Genomic DNA, 21,708 nt, shown 5'->3' with positions numbered 1-21,708 from the left:
ATCTACAGTTACAGGTAGGTAGCCGTGTTGGTCTGCCATAGTCAAAACAAAATAAAAAATAAAAAAATTCCTTCCAGTAGCACCTTAGAGGCCAACTAATACCAAGAACAAACTTAGTTGGTCTCTAAGGTGCTACTGGAAGGAATTTTTTAATTATTATTTTGTTTTGGAAATCTACAGAAATTGAGGTCCGTATTTCTGCCTGTGGGGTTGATATTTGGAATGTTTAAGCATGTCATCCATGTTGTAATGAAAATCCAGAGACTGGTTGCAAAAAGGCTGCTACTGATGTAGTAGTAGAACAGTGAAGATATCCAAATTTTTCTGTTCGTAGCATGCTGGAGTTGCAAAACTCTGGACTTGAGATACTCATGTTTTGCAAGTAGAAGCACAGTAGATAGATATGCTAAATTTCCTTTACTGTCCAGCTTAGATGCTTTCTACAGTATATGCAATAGAACAACTTTTTATTGAAAATGTTTGTCTTTTTGTGTATGTGCTTGAGAAAACCTGGGATTTCTCAGATAAGTAGGGGATAAGTAGAAGGGGAAGGTGCAGAGTTGAGGCAATGAGGGTTGTGGTGGTTTCTCTGTCCACTTCTATTAGTCCTTTACATTTGTTTCATGATTCTGTTTGTATTTGGGAAAACCTAAGACTTTTGAGATTTAACAGAAGTGCATAGGTTTCAATGCTAAAACAGTTTCAGATTCTTAATAACTGCAGTAATGTCAGCTTCCAGGGAAGTCAACTTGGAAAGTGCAATTACCAAATACCGGTACATTTTGGTGATATGCATTGTTTCTTTGCCTGGAAAACAGCAAGCAGATGTTTGACTTGATTCATTGCACTTTGAGTATTGCTTCATGTCAGCGTATTAAATCTCTGAAATTATACACATAATCTACTTTGAGATCTGATTACAGTTCCCAGTTTTTAATGACATAGTACAAGAACCCTTCCACTGGGATGCGTTTTGTTGTTCCATGGTTTCCCATTCTGTTGCGTGGTGATGTGAAAAAGATAATGAAGCATTCTGTCAAGCAACGAGCTCTTTGGCAACTGAGTGTGAAGTGACATGTGTCATCGAGAAGCTGCATTATAAGGTTGTTTTAGTTATCCTTGAAATGGTTGGTTACCCAGACAACCAGCAGCACTTTTTCTATTCCCCTGGGCGGACTGTTGCCCAAATAGATGTAGAGCTGGTGCAGATGTAATGCTGCTGATCTCTTCACCATGGCTAAAAGATCAGGAGCAATTCATGGACTCCTTTCATTTGCTAGTGTTAATTAGGGTGTAGTAATATTCCTGCAGTGAAGGCAACCAGCATTCATTTCCTACTGATTTGATGGTGATTTTAGAGACTTGTTCCTCACACATTCCTTATTCACATAACCAATAATACCAGTAGAACAGTAAAATATAATGTGCACCCCTGCAGCAGAGTAAAAGGCACTTAAAAAAAAAAGATATTAGGTAGCAAGAAGCCACACAGTTGGAAATGCATTTTTTATTATTGCTACCTGCAAAACTGTTCATACAATCTGTTAACCATTGTAAAAGATTGGTAAAACATGCCTCTAGCAGGCCGGTGTGGCACAGCCACAAGCCTGAGTATTGGTACGGTGCTCCTCAGGACAGCATTGGTTTTTCAGCATTTTGGCATCTGCTTAGAGACAATGTGTTTTTGCTGCATAATTGCTTTGAATTTATTTACCTCTCCTGCCCCAATATGCAGAGGTGTAGGAAGGTCAGGTGGTACCCGATGCAGAAAATTTATTGTCATCCTCCCCCCCCACATTGATTTTATTTTTATTTTTTTGCCTGCAAAAATGGTTTTATATTATTTCATATTTTCTTACAAAGTAATGTGGATTCTGAGCCTCTGATAACAAGTAGGCGACTATGGACAGATACAGGATGGATTGTGTTTTGGCTTGTGTTATTTTATTTATATTTTTGTTTATTTATTTAATAAAATTTATTTTTAAAAACCTGCAAAGTGTTTTACCAAAAGAAAAAAGAAAAAAAACCACAACAGTAAAATGAAGAAAAATGAACAATCCTACTTTAAAACATACAAAAGCTAAAATATTAAGATTAAAATTACTTCCAACTTCCTAAGCATCTAGGTATGCTTGCCTAAAGAAGAATGCTTTTAGCAGGCGCCCGAAAAGGGTCTAGCAAAGGCACGTGCTTTGTTGAAATTTCAGCCTTCACGACATAAGATAACGGCCAAGTAAACAGCTATTTTTGGAGAGGAGGGTCAAGATATTACCTGATATGCATGAAATTTCATATGTAGCTATATAATCCCTAGTGTAGTAAGATAAGACCTTTGGAGCAGGCATTTTTTTTAAAAGAAAGTTTTTTATGAACCGCCCTAGGTAAAGGTAAAGGGACTCCTGACCATTAGGTCCAGTCGCGGACGACTCTGGGGTTGCGGCACTCATCTCGCTCAATACGCCGAGGGAGCCAGCGTTTGTCCACAGACAGCTTCCGGGTCATGTGGCCAGCATGACTAGGCCGCTTCCGGCGAACCAGAGTAGCGCATGGAAACGCCGTTTACCTTCCTGCCTGAGCGGTACCAATTTATCTACTTGCACTTGACGTGCTTTTGAACTGCTAGGTGTGCAGGAGCTGGGACTGAACAACGGGAGCTCACCCCGTCGCAGGGATTCAAACCGCTGACCTTCTGATCGGCAAGCCCTAGGCTCTGTGGTTTAGACCACAGCGCCACCCGTCTCCCTTATGAACCGCCCTAGTAGGGCAGTAACTGTTCCTTGATAATTTGTCACCCCCCTCCATGATGGCTCCTGGGCGGCCTGCCCCCCTTTCCTATGCCCCTGCCAATATGAAAAATATTTAAGTATTGACTGAGAACATTAACCACCCATGTCATAGGATAGGACACTTGATGTAAGTACTTTTACATGTTGTAGGGGCATAAGCTTTTATTCAGAAGCTGTGGCTAGTTTATATATAGATTAGACTTCATGTATTAAGATTTTGTCTTTTTTTCTTAATTTGCCCTCGGTGTTCATTGCTTTTATGCTCTCTTTAATTATTTGCTTGAGGAGCAGTCATTAGACCAAGGAAGATAAAGTTAATCACTTCATTCTCCCCAATGGAAAGTGACTGAACACTGGACAAAAATTGACTTGAGTGGGTCTCTGAATTGGAGGTTACCAGGTTCAGTTAATTAAACAGTAAGAATACTACTGTGTCTGAAAGTAGTTGGAATTGAACCTGTGGATTAGGGACTTTTTTAAAAGGACTTTTTAAGGTCTGTAAAGCTGGTGTCTTAAGTGAACATGCAAACTACCTTCTTAAAGTTTAGGGAAGCTTTTAATGTTTGACGGACTATTGTATTTTAATATTTTGTTGAAAGCTGCCCAGAGTGGCTGGGGAAACCCAGTCAGATGGGCGGGGTATAAATTATTATTATTATTATTATTATTATTATTATTATTATTATTAAAGTCCCTCATATTAATAAAGCTTTATAAATAGCTGTCAGTGGAAAAAGCCTTTTGTTACTGTGACAAATCTCAAACAAACCAGGAAAGAGGGAAGGAGACACCAGCAGGGGCGGGGCGTTGGGGGCGGGCCGCCCCGCGTGCCACCCTGGAGGGTGGTGACACTCAGCTCCACCCCCCGCAACTCCCATGCCGAGCCCCGCCGTCTGGCACCCCATCCGTGCTGCTGCTCACGCCCGGCAGCCTGGATGGACTGCGCTCTGTAGCGCGCATGTGTCGTGATGTCACGACGCATGTGCGCTACGGAGCGGCACCCGCCCCTGGGGGGTGCCCCCGCATTTGCCACTCCAGGCGGTCAAGTGGCTCCGTACGCCACTGGACATCAGGGTTTGTTCTGGCAAAACTATCACCTCCCCATGATAGAGTCTGTCACTCGGCTATGCTACTAACAGTTGCCATGATGGAAGGATCCTGATGACACCAGTATGTCCATATTATTGTGAATTTTTTTAAAGTACCGGTAGTTAAATGTTACTTGCCTTTGAAGGACTTGTATCCAGGAAGACAGGGTATTGTTGTTGTTGTTGTTCAGTCGTTCAGTCGTGTCCGACTCTTCGTGACCCCATGGACCAGAGCACGCCAGGCACGCCTATCCTTCACTGCATCCCGCAGGGAGGGTATAAATAATTGTAATAAATACGCTTCTAAAAATGCTATCCTTGTTTGTTTTTGCTTTGTATAACACTATTCCTAAACAGCTGGTTTAGTAGGTACATGATAAAAATATACCTCCTTCAAAATCTTAACTTTCTAGTGAGTTTAAGGCACCATTTTCATCCAACTTTTCCCTCTCCCACTTTACATTCAATAACAATGATTCACACTTGAGCCTAGGGTGTAGTTCATGAGCACAACTTTGAAAGAAAATTATTAATGAAAGTGTCTTTTGGTCTGCAGAGAAGCAAAAAAGAAGCTGAAGGCACTTGAAGTTTAATATTGGATAAATTCTCTTGCATCTTCAGTGTTGGATTTCCTTTAAAGTGGCTAAGAGTGTAGTGTTAAAATCTAGTTTTATATGTAGAAGGAGTCCCTTGAAGCTTTTTCCCCTTTTGAATTAGCTGTGGAGATTGCCATGCTAACGTGCAAAGCCTTAGAGTGGTTCATATATGAAAGTACAGGAGTTGTCTTCCTCTGCTCTTCATGGTACTTGCTTTGCTATTCATGCTATTACCTCTGCACTCTCCCCAATTTTACAAAATCAGTTTATCATGAATGAACCACTGTGGCATCCTGGCAAATAAATACCTTTAACTTACGTAGGACTCCTAACCACTTTATAACTATGCTGCAAAACTGATATTGAAACACCATGGCATAATATAATAAAGACAGGCTACAAGAAGGTAGAATGGAAATTCTACAAATGGTTAAATTAAGTCAAACACTCTTAAAACCTGTGGATGAATAGGAGAGACTTCAGCACATGCTTAATCCTTCCGTTGAAATAGATACAGTAGACCTAAAAAGTGCCAAACCCTAGTAGGGCACAATTCAGCCAATCACTTATTACTCTGCCTCTTGTGTTGTTTTTCAGTAATCCCTCATATTACATGCATGTGTCTTGCACAATTTCAACCAAATGTGATAGAAGGAAGGCTGGTTAAAATTGCACAAATCAAATCCCAAGCAAAACAGAGAGCTTAAAATCTCTTTTCATTCTGGGTCCACTTGTGGTTACCTGGAGCAAAAAGAGCTTTTAAGCTCTCCACTTTGCTTGCTGGGCAATGTCTGCTCAGCGCACCACCATTGCAAGGCTCAGGGATGCTCTTGCGAGACAATTTCTAGCCTTCTAGAACTGGCACATCAAGTGGGCCTTTCTCCCCTAAGCAAGTCTGAGAACTTAAAAGCTTTTTTTTATGTGGGTAATCCAAACACGCATCAGCAGTGGTGACAACTTGCTTGAGGTCCTAGACAATTTTGTCTACCTGGGCTCCACCATAACCAGCAACCTTTCCGTTGATGCTGAGCTGCACAAGTGTGTTGGCAAGGCAGCTACAGCAATAGCTCGCCTCTCCAAAAGGGTATGGGATAATGTGATGCTAATGACCAATAGCAAGATGAAGGCCTGCATGTTGAGCACACTGCTTTATGGAAAAGTCATGGGCAACTTACATCCACCAGGAGCTATGCCTCAATGCCTTTCATATGTGCTGCATTAGGAAAATTTTGAGCGTTGCATAGCAGGACAAACAATGATCTGTTCTCCCAAGCCCGCATTCCCAGCATCTTTGCACTCTGGTCTCAGGGACGTCTACGCCAGCTTGGTCATTTCCACAGAATGGAAGATTTATTTATTGAATTTATATGGCAGGATCACCAAGGACATGCTCTATGAGGAGCTAGCTTCAGGCATTAGAAAGATGCCTGTGATCTTGACATGAGAGCTGGCAACATTAACCCCGACATATGGGAATCCCTTGCAGACAGCCGCAGTGCCTGAAGGCAGGTCATGTATCCACGGCAGTGACCAGCGGAGGCATGACTGCTGGGAGGAGCACAGACAGAAGAAACACCATTGTGCATCTGTAGCAGCAAAACCGGATGGCTTCATCTGACCTTGCTGCAACAGTACATGTCTCTTCCATATCTGTTTCTACAGCCGTAGCAGGTGCTGTAACTCGCCAACAGTTTGATTTTATCCCTGAAGGTGCACTCTTCCATTGTCTCCCAAGACAGATAGATGCCACCAACAAGCACAACAAGAGACTGAATATAACTGAAGAGCATATTTTTAATCTTTGAACCATGCTGCTGAATTTTATTTGCTTAGAAACAATAGCCAGATTTCTGTTGGGTGCAGTCCTTATGGATTTGCAATTCTTATGGATTTGGCAGTAAATACCAGTGAACAAAGTGGGACTGGGTTCTGAGTAAATGGCCATAAGATCGAGCTATAACAAGTGTTCAGAATTTTCAAGAAGCAGCAGATGGTAGTAACTGTACAAAATAGTGCTGGCTAAAATAGAATGTGATGGAAAGTAAATATCCTTGTTGAAGTACAGGACTATCCATATGGGCTCAATGGATGATCTTGCCAAGTTACACTTCCTAAATTTCTGCACCGTGATGAGTAGCTAGTCGTGGGTTCATTTGGAACCTCATAATAATAAATACAATATGCAGCTTACTGTATTTATAATGCCCACACCTAAAGTAGCTTTTATCTGTCTGACAGATGGTCATGAATCAGTTTTATGAGATAAATGTAGACCAACATATTTATATTCAGGCTTTTTTTTTTAAAATACATACTATAAAAGCGGAGTTCAAATTGGTTTTAAAAGCTCTTCAAATTATTCTCCCTTTGATGTTTGGAACATTTGGATTTGTATGATATTCTCAAGAGCTCGCAAAGCTCCAGGCAGGTGAAAATATGATGGCACCCACCTTAACGGCCATGTTGTGAAATCCTAAAGTACTGTAGATGTAAGCATTGATTTCCCACTTCCACTATACCATGTTGGCTCAATTTGCCATGAAAAAAAGATGCATATAAAGGAAATTTTCCAAATGTAACCGTCTAGAGTCTACTGTTGCTAATACAGTGGTACCTCAGGTTACATACGCTTCAGGTTAAAGGTAACAGACTCTGCTAACCCAGAAATAACGCTTCAGGTTAAGAACTTTGCTTCAGGATAAAAACAGAAATCGTGCTCTGGTGGCGCAGCAGCAGCGGGAGGTCCCATTAGCTAAAGTGGTGCTTCAGGTTAAGAACAGTTTCAGGTTAAGAACGGACCTCTGGAACGAATAAAGTTCTTAACCCGAGGTACCACTGTGGTACCTCAAGTTAAGTACGCTTCAGCTTAAGAACTCTGCTTAAGAACAGAAATTGTGCTCTGGTGGCGCAGCGGCAGCAGGTGGTCCCATTAGCTAAAGTGGTGCTTCAGGTTAAGTATGCTTCAGGTTAAGAACGGACCTCCGGAACGAATTAAGTACTTAAGACTTACAACCCTTATTTTCCTAAAAGTAAAACAAGGGAGCCAGCATCTAAAACAATGCAACATGGAAAAAAATACAAAAGTTTAAGCAAACAGAACAGATAAAAGCAGCAGAAGGTAACAAAATGAATAATTGATACCAGTAGCACAAAACCACCTCAGCCAGCCAAAAATCAGCCAAAATGTCAAAAGAAAGAGGATGAAAGGTAATTGGCCCATGGCTTGGAAAGCTATTGCACCCAAAATAAACACTTAGAAAGATTAAATCACTTGTTCCTTATGGTGATATTCAATAATAATACCGTAATAATAATAATAATTTATTTATACCCCACCCATCTGGCTGGGTTTCCCCAGCCACTCTGGGCGGCTTCCAACTGAATATTAAAAACAATACAGCATCAAACGTTAAAAACTTCCCTAAACAGGCCCGCCTTCAGTTGTCTTTTAAAAGTAAAATAGTTGCTTATTGCCTTGACATCTGCTGGGAGGGCGTTCCACAGGGCAGGCGCCACTATTGAGAAGGCCCTCTGCCTGGTTCCCTGTAATCTCACTTCTTGCAGCAAGGGAACTGCCAGAAGGCCCTCGGCGCTGGACCTCAATGTCCGGGTTGGACGATGGGGGTCGGAACGCTCCTTCAGGTATACAGGACCGAGGCCGTTGAGGGCTTTAAAGGTCAGCACCAACACTTTGAATTGTGCTCGGAAACGTACTGGGAGCCAATGCAGATCTCTCAGAACGGGTGTTATATATGGTCTCGGCAGCCACTCCCAGTCACCAGTCTACCTGCCACATTCTGGATTATATTGCAATTTTATTTTATTCAGAGTAGACCCATTGAAATGAATGAACATTACTAAGTTAGGTCCATTAATTTAAATGGGTCTACTCTGACTAAAATTTGGTTACTACCACCAGGACCTCCATACACACTGCCCAGGCTAGCGCCATAGGGAGGTCACTTCGGTGTTGCTATCACAGCGGTTTGACTTCACCTCCAGAGGTGAAGTCTATTGTGTTTTGAGACAGATGGATACCAACAATGTGATAGGGAAGCAGGCAGGTCACACTCAACTCCTAACAACTGGTGAGAGCAGTTCTTATGCCAGTTTTTTTAATGGTGGCTTTTTTGTGCAGAAGGTACTACAGTATATTGTTGAATACACACCCACACCCACACACACCCTGCCACCTCTGTGTTTCTACTGCGTCTATTAACACTCCTTCCAGATCCTGCAATTGAACAGTAAAAACTCTTATCTCAAACTGTCATGCAGGCGATGGAAAAATCAGAAGTGTTAATAGACCTTTCTGCCCAGCACCTATCAAAAAGCCTGAGGATCTATTCATCCCATGTGACTTGGAACGGAGAGTTTGCTAACCAGGAGGTGAAAGAGATGAGGCAGCACATACTGAAATTAAATATTTGTTTAAAAGGTAGAACTTCATTAGTTACCAGCAAGAGCAAGTTGGGGAACTTGATGCGCTCTGAACGGCTAAAGGTAATCTTTTTATAACCAGCGTAGCTGGGAGGGCTGAGCTGAAGTGTAGCCTATTAATTTAGGGGAGAAAGGGAGGTTTTCTAGGATTCACTGTTTCCTGAAAAGCCCCTTTAGTGTAGCTCCTTTACATTTTTTTTCTGTTTACAGGGATTGTTTCGTCCTCTGTGTTGTTGCTGTTCCTAGTGCCACTTTCCCCTGGCTTTGCTCTTGCCGATCAGAAGGTCGGCGGTTCGAATCCCCGTGATGGGGTGAGCTTATGCCGGCTCCCTTGGCCAATAAAGTGAGATTTGCGCTGCAACTCCTTAGTCATCTGCGACTGGACCTAACAGTCAGGGGTCCCTTTACCTTTACCATTAGCCACTCAAAAATAGTTAAGTGTAAAAGACCCCTGGACGGTTAAGTACAGTCAAAGGCGGGGGGTTGCAGCACTCATCTCGCTTTCAGGCCAAGAGAGCCAGTATTTGTCCACAGACAGCTTTCTGGGTCATGTGGCCAGCATGACTAAACCTTTTCTGGTGCAATGGGACACCATGGTGGAAACCAGAGCGCACGGAAACAACATTTACCTTCCCGCCGCAGCAGTTCCTATTTATCTATTTGCACTGGTGTGCTTTCAAACTGCTAGGTTGGCAGGAGCACAACGGGAGTTCACCCCTTCGCAGGGATTAGAACTGCCAACCTTTCAATTGGCAAACCCAAGGGGCTCAATGGTTTAGATCTCAGTGCCAACCGCATCACTTTTTAATACTACTGTATTCAAAAAATACTATTCAAAAATAGTATAATAAATGTGGCAGTATCATAAAGCTGTGTCACCAGTCAGATTTTGTTAATGGCAAAGTCACAAAACCAAATCTGAGGGGTAATTGGCTGGTCATATCCTAAAATATTTAGTTGCGCAATAGCATAACACTGCACTTATATTGTGCCTAATCTGACTTGAATTTGTCTTGAATTATATCACTAATTTTAATTTATGAGACAAGTCATTTCAAAGTAGATAATCTTTCATGGAGCATTTTTGACCCCACATCCAGTGGCTGTTATATTCATAGCTTCTTCCTTTATACTGATGCTGATGTACTTGCCCAGAGCAACTGCATTTATTTAGACTAACAAAAGCTTATTGGAAAATGCCAAGGTGTAATTTAAACACCCCCTTTTGGAACACGGGGATAATTAACTATCTTTTGTTAGGAATGTCCTGTATTATCTAAATATAGTTCACATAAATTAATGTGCACTGCTTGATATGGCATTAATTGATTCATTTAATGTGTATAAGAAGCAGCACTACTTTGAAGTGACCTGCCACTTATCTTCACAGCCACATCTGGAACATGAGTTGGTGGATGTGTTCTTAACTCATTAAGTGTAAGCCCTGTGCTTGATATGACACATCTTTTGTTATTTTCACTATTGGATGCTGCGTGTTGCTTAAGTAATCTTGTTATCTTTATCATGTTGAAATGTGGGGGTTTTGTATATTAGTGTATTTGCTATTGCTTTGCGCTATGTTATTATGAAATGGTTTTTGTTGTGTTTGTTTGAAATGTATTCATGTTTTATTTGTTGTAAGCCACTTGGAGCATGATTTGTGTGTGTGTGGAAAAGCAGCATACAAATAAAATGCATAAATGAATGATTATACAACTATGTTTTTGTATTTCTCTGGTAAGAAATGGATAATCTTAGGACATATGATATCAGAAGCTTCCTAACATTAAAGGTTGCAAACCGATTTACTTTTTTGAGGTATTATTGTAATAAGACTACTGTATATCCATTTCTTTTTAAAGTTATCTACCAGTGTGTTTGTGATTGATGAACTTTAGATTGACATTGGAATTCGAATATACCATCGTAATTAACAAACTTCATGTTAATGCCTGGCATTTCTGGTACATTTCTGAAGCATGTCACAGGTCTCTTCATTCTGAACATGAACCAAAGTTTTCCGTATTGTATATTTTGTCTAAATGTTAACGAAAGGCTTTAGGGGTGCAGCCCCATCAAATACTTTATGGGGGGGACACAATGGGACCTTGGCCCCTAGAGGCCAAGCAGCCATATTTCCTTGGTTGTTCATTAACTTGTACATCACCTAAAACCTTGTATCCGCTACAAATTCTTTCTCTAGAATGAAATATTTTGCCATACTACAAACATTTCACAATGAGAATGATAGACTTTGAAAAGCAATGTGTAATGTTAATAAGTTGAATTAGCTGGAGGATCTTAAAGGGGGAAAATAGACATTAAAATGTTCAAAGCTGCCACCGTTCCTCCTACCTTGTAATGTGTAATGTAAACATTGTATAATGTGTGAATCACCATCTGCCATCCCCTTGTTTTGTGGCTGGCAGGGAGAAGCCAAGTCTTAGAAAGAAGACAGAGGAAAAAATATATAGAAAGACAATGCAGATAATGCACATTTTGTAATGTTTAGTTTGGCTCTAACTCTAATTGTGTCCATAAGCATTAACTTGCACTCCTTCATCCCATTTCAGTTTAACATGGTGGGGCAGAGTTGGCAGAAGAGAGGTTTCAGCAACTTTGTTGTGCGGAACTGAAAACCATAACCAGCTCTTTTGTATCTTTCAATTTATCCTATCTCATAATTTCCTGTAATTGGTGGTTTAGGCCATCTGTTTGGCTAGCATAATACCGTGTACAATATGCTGCTGGCAGGTATCTGTTGAACGGTGGCCACAAATTGGAGAAGCTGACATGAGTAGCCTGGGCTCATCTATCACAAAGCATTTGAAGATGAAAGGGATTTTGCCTTGGTTGTAACATGTACAAATGGCTGCTGGGAGAGTTTCTGCTACATGTTTCTAGTTTGTCCCTTGCAGAGTCCTGCAAGCTCAGTACACAGTGTTCTTCAACCATGGCTGCCCAGATGTGGTCCCATCATCTTCAGCTATAGATTAGGGATGATGAGAGTTGTAGCTCAACAACATCTGGGTATCCAAGGTTGAAGAACATAGAGCATGGCAATTAAGCTTATTGAGGCAGTTCATAATGAAGCTTTTTTTGTTCGTTTGTTACTGTATTAAAAAAATCTTAGTATTCCTAGGTTCAAGATATTAGTCCTGCAACAAAATCCATGCCAAGGCAGCCAAACTGAGAACCAAGAGTAGTGAAGGGCATAATTTATATAAAAGACAGCTTGTCGCACAGAGGCTGCCTGGCACTCAACTCACCTGGAATTCCATTATTTCTGCAAGCTCAATTTAGATAAAGTATGGGCCAACAATTCAGTGGGTCACTGGACTTCTTAGCACGTTTTTTTAAATAAAAATATAAATATTTTTAATTAATTCTTAGACTCCATTTCTGCAAAAGTTAGTTCAGGCACAGAGATCTGCTCTATGGTCTTCCCTGTGAAGACAAAGACAAAGTGCATCTGATACAGTTCTTCTGGCTTTGGTTTTGAAAAGGTGTTGGTTTCTAGCATCTGACTTGATACAGGTGATTGGCAGAATAAGTAAGTTTTCGATGGATATGAGGTTATAATATTCTTAACTCTCTAAGTACTTAGACTAATCTCTACGTACTTAGACTAAGTACAATGTGTGCTTTGAGACATGAGTTGGAAAAAACACAACAAAAAAATACAGCCACAAAAAACCGTTAGCTTACTTTTTTCTTAGGAAGTTGTAGCAATTTGGTTAGATGCCTGTTACTGAAATCTATTTTAATAAAGTGCTTTGTGGGCCTGCTGGTAATTTAGTTCATGTCAATGGAAATACACCAGTACTGTATAAGGGAGTCATAATGTAGCCCGGGTTGATATTGGGCTGAGATATGTTTAGGTGCCAGATGACATATGCCCTGTTCTATTAGGCTTTAATTGCCTTTGATGATTTTTTAATGGTTACAGATATCCCTTAATGGATTGCTTACAACTCATTCCTTTTTTAGTCGGCTATCTTGTTTGCTACTGTTCTTTTGTATTATGTTATTAAATGTGGGATATAAATCCCTCCAAACATATAAATAGTCATCACGCTTCCTACATGTTCAGCTTCTGTTTGCTTATCTATTGATAATCTCTTTTATCTGATTATTTTCAACTTGCAGTGCAATTCTTTATGCTATATTCACGATCAAATGATTTCTCCTCCGTTTGAGACTCTTATCTTTCAGATGCACTGTAAACATGCTATATTTATATAGCATGTACTTTGGTTTGATTACTTATTTGAAAGGTAAAACGTTTCCTCCTGTTTATGATTTGAGTGTCATGATTGTAGATAACACATGCCAATGATAAAATAATAGTTCTTATTTGTAAACAGGTTCATACTGAATTTTAATTACTTTCTTCCAGGTATTGCTTCTATGACAGTCCCAGTATACATTGCAGAAGTTGCTCCACCTCATCTAAGAGGCAGATTAGTTACTATAAACACACTCTTCATCACAGGAGGACAGTTCTTTGCAAGCGTTATAGATGGAGCCTTCAGTTACCTTCCAAAGGATGGATGGAGGTTAGTGTAATTTTTTGTTTGTCATTGAAAGTAAAGTTAGAGCTGCACTTCCATTAGATTCATATGCTCTGTGTGTGAAATGTGTGTGTGGTACACACAAATATTTATTTGTAATCTTTAGTACAAAAAATTAATCACCCTTTCTAGATCACAATAAGGAGTAGTAGTAGTAATAATAATAATAATAATAATAATAGGTGACAAAGAAACTATCCAAATGTGTTACATTTTACAGATTACATTTTTATTTTAAAATCAACTATTTTAGATGCAAATCTAAATGATTTAAATGTAGATTTTGTTTTTGCACACTTGGAATCTTCCTTTTTGTGGTTTTAAGTTGGTGCCCTCAGAATGTTAATTGGCTTTGAATAATGGCAGCAAATCCAGCTGAAATTTACTAATGGATTGAATTAAGGAGATATAGATTTTATCTTTCAACATTGTAATTTGCAGGGTGGCAGGATCTATAGCAAATGCAACCAAGATGCATGCTAGCGTTCTTGGAGACCCATGGCTTCAATTCTATGGCCCTCAGTACAATATCATGTAAAGTCTTGATTCTTCTGTTACCCAGACAACTAATTTTAAGAATCCCCAAAGCTAAAAAAATAATATATTTTTTAATTGTTTGGTTTGGAATAGACCATCTTCTGTCTGTGATCTAGAAAAATCATTCATTGTAGCAATAGCCACCAACTTGGATGGCTTCAAATGAGTGGTAGACAAATTGATGGAGGATAGGGCTATCAGTAGCTACTAGTCATGATGTCTGTGTTCTACCTTTGCATGTCTTTGTGAATGCCCAGTGCTTGGAATCTCAAACGGGAAGAGCCCTGTTTCACTTAGCTCCTGCTTGCAGGCTTCCCTCAGACATTTGGTTGACCACTCTGTGAGGAGGTCCCACGGGGTACTTAAGTGTTTTTAAATGGTATAGTTTCATGCCTGTTTAGTTAGTGAAGAGAACCTGTTTGTACTTTAAAGATGCATTATAGAACCCTGGGCAATAGCCAAATAAATCACCATAAGATTTCCTCTTGCATGGTTTGTGTATTTTTAAACAGAACTGTAATAAAAATAATACTTGAATTATCAGGGGAAGGGAGCTCCTTTTTATAGAAAATTGCAATAGTGTGATTGAATTGATTTAAGAGTGAGTGAGTTGGTAGGTGTGGATTTCAGATTCAAATTTTTCCACTTGCCATTACAAGAAATTCTGTCATAATAGTGAAAGGAACAAATATTGCACATTAGTAACTTTAAAGTAAAACATTTACTTAAAGTAAAACTTACTTGCGTGTTAGTAACATGAAGTAAAAACATTTAAAATATAATAAAATTAACCATTTGTTAGAAGTCATTGCAACTTGAAAGTCAGTAAATATCTTGAAAAATAGAATGGCCAGCTTTTGGAATGCTAATTACAAAGATAAAATTCAACCATGCTTCTGGTTTTGAGTGTTTGTGTACTATAGTAATCTATAAGATTTTCATTAAACTTAAAAGTATCTGAACATTTTTGCTATTCTAAATGTAACACACTTATCAATATCATTTTAGCAGGAAAAGCAGTTTATCTTATCAAAGGACAAGTGAAATGGGATTTTTCTCCCCCAGAATGAAGTAGTTTTATTTTTGATTCTAAGAAAACCATCAGTACAAGAATGCTTCCAGCCCAATGTGGAACAATTTGGGGAAATAGTTAATGATTCAGTATGTAAGGAATTCTCAATATAATATGAGTTAACTTTGGGCTAAGTTTATGTTATCTAACAGTAATTGAAATAACTGATTTGCAAACAGCAATGTTAAAATTATGTCTGCAGGGAACATCTGAAAACCTGTTCAAGAGTTCTTGGAATTGTCTGATACGGAAATTTCAGCATATAAACTATGTTACCTCCATCTGCTCATTTAGAGAAATACTGAGCGTATTCAGAAAGCAGCTTAAAGCCTTGCTGTTCTGTATGGAGAGAATCTTGATAAATTTGCATTAAAAATGTTTTTTTTCTTTCCCCCAGATATATGTTGGGCCTCTCGGCAGTTCCAGCTGTAATACAGTTTTTTGGCTTCCTCTTTCTTCCTGAAAGCCCCCGTTGGCTTATTCAAAAAGGACAGACTCAAAAGGCACGAAGAATCCTGTCTCTGATGCGGGGTAATCAAACAATAGATGAAGAATATGATAGCATCAAGAATAACATAGAAGAGGAAGAAAAAGAAGTTGGTGCAGGTAAGGCTGAATTTCTGTTTTCTTTGTACATTTATTAATGAGTGACAATCAGGTTGTGACAGTGTAACAGCATTTTAGGTTACTTTGAAATAGATTTTTGTTGTTGTTGTTGTTGTTGTTGTTGTTAAAATTTGTATAGCAGCTGCAGGTCTCAGGGCAGGTCTCAACTTAAAATCACAATATAAAAACACAGAAGACATAATAACAATTAAAACAAGAATAATCCAATAATTTGCAACCCATGGTTTCAGGCAATCCTAATTGGGTCTAACCATAGTCCCAGTGAAAATAAAATTAAACTAAGCGCTATGCTTTATACAGCCTTGCTCCTACATCTAATTCTATTGGTATTTTTCAGAAGAAATTAATATATTAATATCAGACCTGTTTCCATACTTTAACATAATGAAATTATAATTGTCTTAAGAATTGCTAATGAGTTTCACGGATTCAGTTAAACAGGGGAAGCCAATACAGTAATCAGCCATGTGTACTTTTTCAAACAAATTAATAATTTGAAGGATAATTTTTGAACTGCTCTCAATTGACTGGGTGTATATATTCTAATTGTCACAACCTAATTATATAATTGCTTGTCAGGAGTAACTTGCTAGTGCACACTAGCTCTGATGTCCTTCAATTGCGATATTAAAACTTGAGATTCTACAGTGACCTTTCAGTCTGTTGCCTCCCTTTATTCGCAGAGGATTTTGGTGTGTGAGGTTCCCAGTATGGTTACAAAGAAACAAAGGCTGGCAAATTCCAACTAGCATATTGAATTCTCGTGAGTTGCTTCTGTTCGCTTTTGGGTCATGCAAATTATACTTGCTTTATACAGCCACTTCTATGCATTTTCTATTACCAAATTGGAATGAGACTTCAGTCACAGTGAACATGTTCGTGAACAGCAGAAACTTTTCAACCCATGCTACTAGTGCATGGTGATGTTTCACCTTCCCCATTTATACCAGTCTCTATTAGAGTTTATTTAACAGGATTAGGTTTTTTTTTAATCTGTTAAAAAGTATATAAACACGGACTGGCAGCGTACAGTACAGATCCAGTAGCAGGGAAAGGGAAGAGGCAGTTTTATGTTTTAGATGCTTCTTCAGAGAGAAGGTGGGTTTGTCTATTGTTATTATCAAATGAGCATTGCCAACTAGGGGGAATCCACTGATGCTCCTGCAGATGATCCCAGTGGCTGATCTGGGATAGAAAGCTTAAGGTGGTCTCTGAGGTAGCTTGGACCTAAATGGTCCAGGTCTTTGTAATTCAATACACGGACCTTGAACCTGGCTTTGTAGTAGATGGGCAGCCATTGCAGATTCTTCAACAATGCTTTCATATGTTGTCAGCCAGATGCCGCCATGAGCAAACTGGCTGCTGCATTCTGCACCAGCTGGCACTTCCATACCAGGCCCCAAGGACAGCCCCACGTAGAGGTATTGCAGTAATCCAGCCTTGAGGTTACCAACACATGGGCTATAGTTGGTGGCCCTGTAAGGAGGATGCTGTGAAGCAGTCCAACTGGAGCAAGCAGTGAGGTAATCTTTTCCAGCCCAAGCCTTCATTACCTAGTCCCAAGATAATGACACAGGATGAAAAACTTGAATGCAGTCTGTAGTTTGACTGCTGTTTCTACCACAGCAGTTCCCAGTGCTGGGAAAAGGGGGTGAAATCTTAAAATCTGCAAAACAGCCTATCTCTTCTGTGGCCTGTGTTTACAGATCCCCATGCAAATGTTTCAGTTTCTTTGGATTGTGGCTGTCACCTAGGCTGAGATCCAGAAAGCCCCCACACAACTAGTTCTGCGTGCCAAGAGGTTTTGGCTTCTGTTTTTGTGAATTGAAACTGTGCAATATTGCAAACCACTTCTGAAACCATGTGGACTTTTAAGAGCTGTTTGTGTTAAGTCTCCGGGGTCTATAGCTAAAATAAAATAAAATCCTCCGGGCTTCTCCAAAATGTGCTGCTTAATGTTGCTGTTTGGAGTCTAGCCCATAATGATTTTTCCATGGAGAGATGTGGGTCTGACATAAGAGTGTTAAACTGAATCATAGGTTAAGTTTTTTTTAATACATCTACTCACTTGCAGTCCTGCACACTAAATATGTAACATAATATTATGTTCTGTTGACCAAAAGGGGGAAATGGCTTATGGCTTTTTCTTGCATCAGAGTTTATTATAAAAATTGAAATAAAATCAAATTATTGTGATTCAAGGGTTGTATGTTTGTGTTGAGATATTACCGATTTTTGTTTTTCTCATTGATGGTAAAATGAGGTTTCTTAAAAATGACACAAGAAGTTCCTTCTGGTACTGTACCCAAATAAGGAAAAATATATTTTTCTTAAAGTGAATTTTGCATTGGTGAAGAAGCTCTTGACACTAATATGAGAGGATATAAGAGGATTTCCCCCATTTACCTTTCAAGATGCAAAACAGATTCTGAAACACAGACCTCTTATTTATAGTGTGCGGATATAAGCAGATTAATGTATAATTCTTATTTCCTGTAAAAACAGATATTAGCAGGATAAGTCTGGTCTCAAGTTTGTGCAGCCCTGACCACTCAAACTTCAATTTATCAATATATTTCTTGCTCATGGGACTTTGGAAAGTCATGATGAAGGGTTTGAGATAAGTTCCTTCCTCCTCAAAAACTCAGAAGATTTTAACATTTCAGAGTTAGCAGTTTTAGTGAGCTTTGAATGCAGTGATATTCAGTGATCTTGTTTGTGTTCATTCATTCTGTTATGACTTTGGCTTTCAGGTCAAGCAGTGTGGTCAACACTGCATTAGAGGAGTTCTGTTTTTAGGATTTCTTCTTCCCTACCATGAAGCTTAGTACTACTACAAATTTAATTATGCAGGGGTGGAGATTTCTTGAATTTATATCACAGCCTGAAATACAAACAGTATCAACTTTGTGTCATTTTTGCATCAAAAAGATTGCTTATAAATAATGGAACTAAAGCACAAGCTCTATTTGTGTTTGAGTAGTTTTCTGTGACTTCAGTGATTATAACGGAATCGGATTGTTCTCTTGCATTTTAGCATTTTTTTCATAAGAGCAAACAAGCAGTTCTAAGAGGGAGCTCTGAAGTGTTAACATTTTGTTAAAACTAAATTAGATCTGTTAGAAGCAAGAATAAAATGACAGTTTATGGCAGATTCTAAACAAGTGAATAGCTACGGAAATGCCTGTATAGAAAACATCTTTATTCACATTTTATTTCAAAAGTGCTGTGCTTCATAGTATTTAGCTTCTGTTGCTATGACGATGGAAAACAGTTTTCCCAGTAGCTTGTAGCATTTGTAAATGCAGAGCAAGAAAATGTTTGGATATAGCTACAGTCCAACAGCCTTGAAAAAGAGCACAAACTGATATATTAAACTGAAGCTACAGTTTTGGCAATACCTTATTTCTAGAAGTATGAACACAGAAAAGGTTAAAGTTGACATGTTTTGCATTTGCCACACATTGATATTTTTGAATTGTTATTAAAAAAAAAAGACAAACTGAAATCATTATGACTCTACCAACCAAATGGCATGGACTTTCACTTTGTATCTCATTGAAAAACACTATTTTGCTGCCACCCACTGCTTTTAGACACCTGTTATACCCCAATCATACATGTATATTCAGTATATACTGTATGTCTATTGTTCACGTATGTACTTTGTTCAAAGGGACTAATTTTCAAATAAAGGTGCATAGGATTCAAACCTTAGCCTTCAAGTAAGTAACCTTTCTTAGTATCCTATACCAGGCTGAAGAGAAGAAAGCATTAAGCCCCAGGCAACTGAGGGTTTGTACCAGTCTACTGCTGCAAGCAGGTGGGTTAAACCACAGAGCCTAGGGCTTGCCGATCAGAAGGTCGGCGGTTTGAATCCCCGCAACAGGGTGAGCTCTCGTTGCTCAGTCCCTGCTCCTGCCAACCTAGCAGTTCGAAAGCACGTCAAAGTGCAAGTAGATAAATAGGTACCGCTCCGGCGGGAAGGTAAACGATGTTTCCATGTGCTGCTCTGGTTTGCCACAAGCAGCTTAGTCATGCTGGCCACATGACCTGGAACCTGTACACCAACTCCCTCAGCCAATAAAGCAAGATGAGCGCCGCAACCCCAGAGTCGTCCACGACTGGACCTAATGGTCAGGGGTCCCTTTACCCTTTACCTTTACTGCTGTAAGCGCTGGCCACAACATGAGGGTAGCATGCCCCCATGGTCCTGTTTTTCTGATAGTTTGGTTCTTTAAGTACTCTTAAAAACATGTTTCTCCTACATGCCTTGGAGGTTTCTACTTCAGCTGGGTTTCCCCTTTCCTTATTTTGCCATTCAGCATTTCATTATCCACCTTAGAAGGAGCAATTTACCCTTGATTGTTTCAGAGCCTGTTCTGTTTTATTTTGTGCCTTTATATTCTTCCTGGCTTCCATTGAACTCCAGGCAGCATATATAGGACTCCTGGGGAGCTTCCAAGCCAATACAGGCCTATGTAGTTTCAGCAGAGTTCATGTATTGTATTCCATGCCCTGGGATCTGGAACACTTATGCTACATAAAAACAGTGCTCAAGTAGGTTACTAGTTCCCAGTTCCTTATTTGCTTGCAAGCTCAAAACACTAAAAATAATGAAAATTCATTCATCCCTGAACCCCCCAAATAACATTTGGAGTACCCCATATAGTATATTTCCATGACTGGGTACTCCCACCTTCGGGTCCTAGAATAGCTGTTTTTAGTCCAAATTATCTTGCTTATGAAATAATCATAAGAAATTAAATAAGCAGCTGGTTGTGCCTACCCCACAACATGAATCACACACCCATCCATCTGGGAGAGTGTCCCTTGTGAGATGACATTGGATCCTGCCTAGCCCAGAGCTTCCTGCAGACACATAGCACAGTCAGCTGCACCTGTACATACCAACAATAGCCAAAATGTGTAAAAAAGAAGATGATACTCTTTAGGCAACAAACAACAAATCATGCACTCACCCACAAAATAAAGTATAATGATGTTGGTGATCATATTAATTGTTCCTAATTATTTTATGTAGATTGATGGAAGATTAAATATGAGGATATACTAACTGAAAGGAAAATGGGGTCTAGCATATATTTTTATTCCTGATAAACATTGAAAAGGGAATATTGAAGAGTGTTTGACCTTTATTACGGTGCTTTGTAATAAGAATTATAGAGAACGTACAACTCCCAAGTTGCATCATCATCATCACTATTGTCATTCTCAATAGCTGGACTGTGCTTGTAAGATGATACTATTAATGTTGATTAAATGATACAGCAGCCCTTGCTTTGGAAAGGTAGCATGCCAGGGAGAAATAGGTCATTTCCTGTAAAATCTTGTGGTTTTGTTTCATTATGCGTTTCCCACACCTTTTGTGGTTACATCTGTACTGGGGTTTGTACACATGGGTTTGCCAGGTAGTTTTGTTACTTTTCTTGCAGACTTACACTTGAGTGTCACACTCTAGTGGCAAAAAGTGAGTATGTGCATTTTGCCTCTTTTGAGATGGTAACGCATATAAGAGCATGGTAGATCAGGCCAGTGGGCCCATCTATTCCAGCATCTTCTTCTCCCCGTGGCCAGATGCCTCTAGGAAACCCTCAAGCAGAATTTGAGCACCAGAGCACTCTTCCCTTCTGAGGTTTCCAGCAACTGGTATTCAGAAGCATTGCCACCAACAACTGTGGAGGCAGAGCACAGCCATCATGGCTGTTAGCCACCAGTAGCCTATTCTTCCACAAATTTGTCTAATCCTCTTTTACCTAGCCCATCACTGCCTCCTGTGAGAGCGAGTTCCATAGTTTTAACTAATATTGTTTTTGACAGCAGTGATCGTAGCATTACGCAAAGCAATAATACATGTAGATGGTGTGACTTGTACTGGTGTTCGGAGTGGTTTACCATGTACAGTGGTTTGAAAGCAGCCTATGAATTACCGGTAGTACAGTAATAGACAGCAGCAGCAGCAAC

At 39.5% G+C, this 21,708-nt stretch overlaps 1 protein-coding gene across 1 annotated transcript in view; it reads left to right on the top strand.

The window, feature by feature from the left end:
* The window catches only part of SLC2A13 (solute carrier family 2 member 13), a 94,483-nt gene that overhangs the window by 9,622 nt on the left and 63,153 nt on the right, over window positions 1-21,708 (top strand). The window contains exons 2-3 of the mRNA XM_033162939.1: window positions 13,313-13,472; window positions 15,494-15,702. Of these exons, the coding sequence (XP_033018830.1) occupies window positions 13,313-13,472; window positions 15,494-15,702 (369 nt within the window). The remainder of the gene's footprint in view (window positions 1-13,312; window positions 13,473-15,493; window positions 15,703-21,708) is intronic.

This window comes from Lacerta agilis, chromosome 10 (genome assembly GCF_009819535.1).
Source record: "Lacerta agilis isolate rLacAgi1 chromosome 10, rLacAgi1.pri, whole genome shotgun sequence".
NCBI lineage: Eukaryota > Metazoa > Chordata > Lepidosauria > Squamata > Lacertidae > Lacerta > Lacerta agilis.
This window is presented reverse-complemented; position numbering and strand designations above follow the sequence as displayed.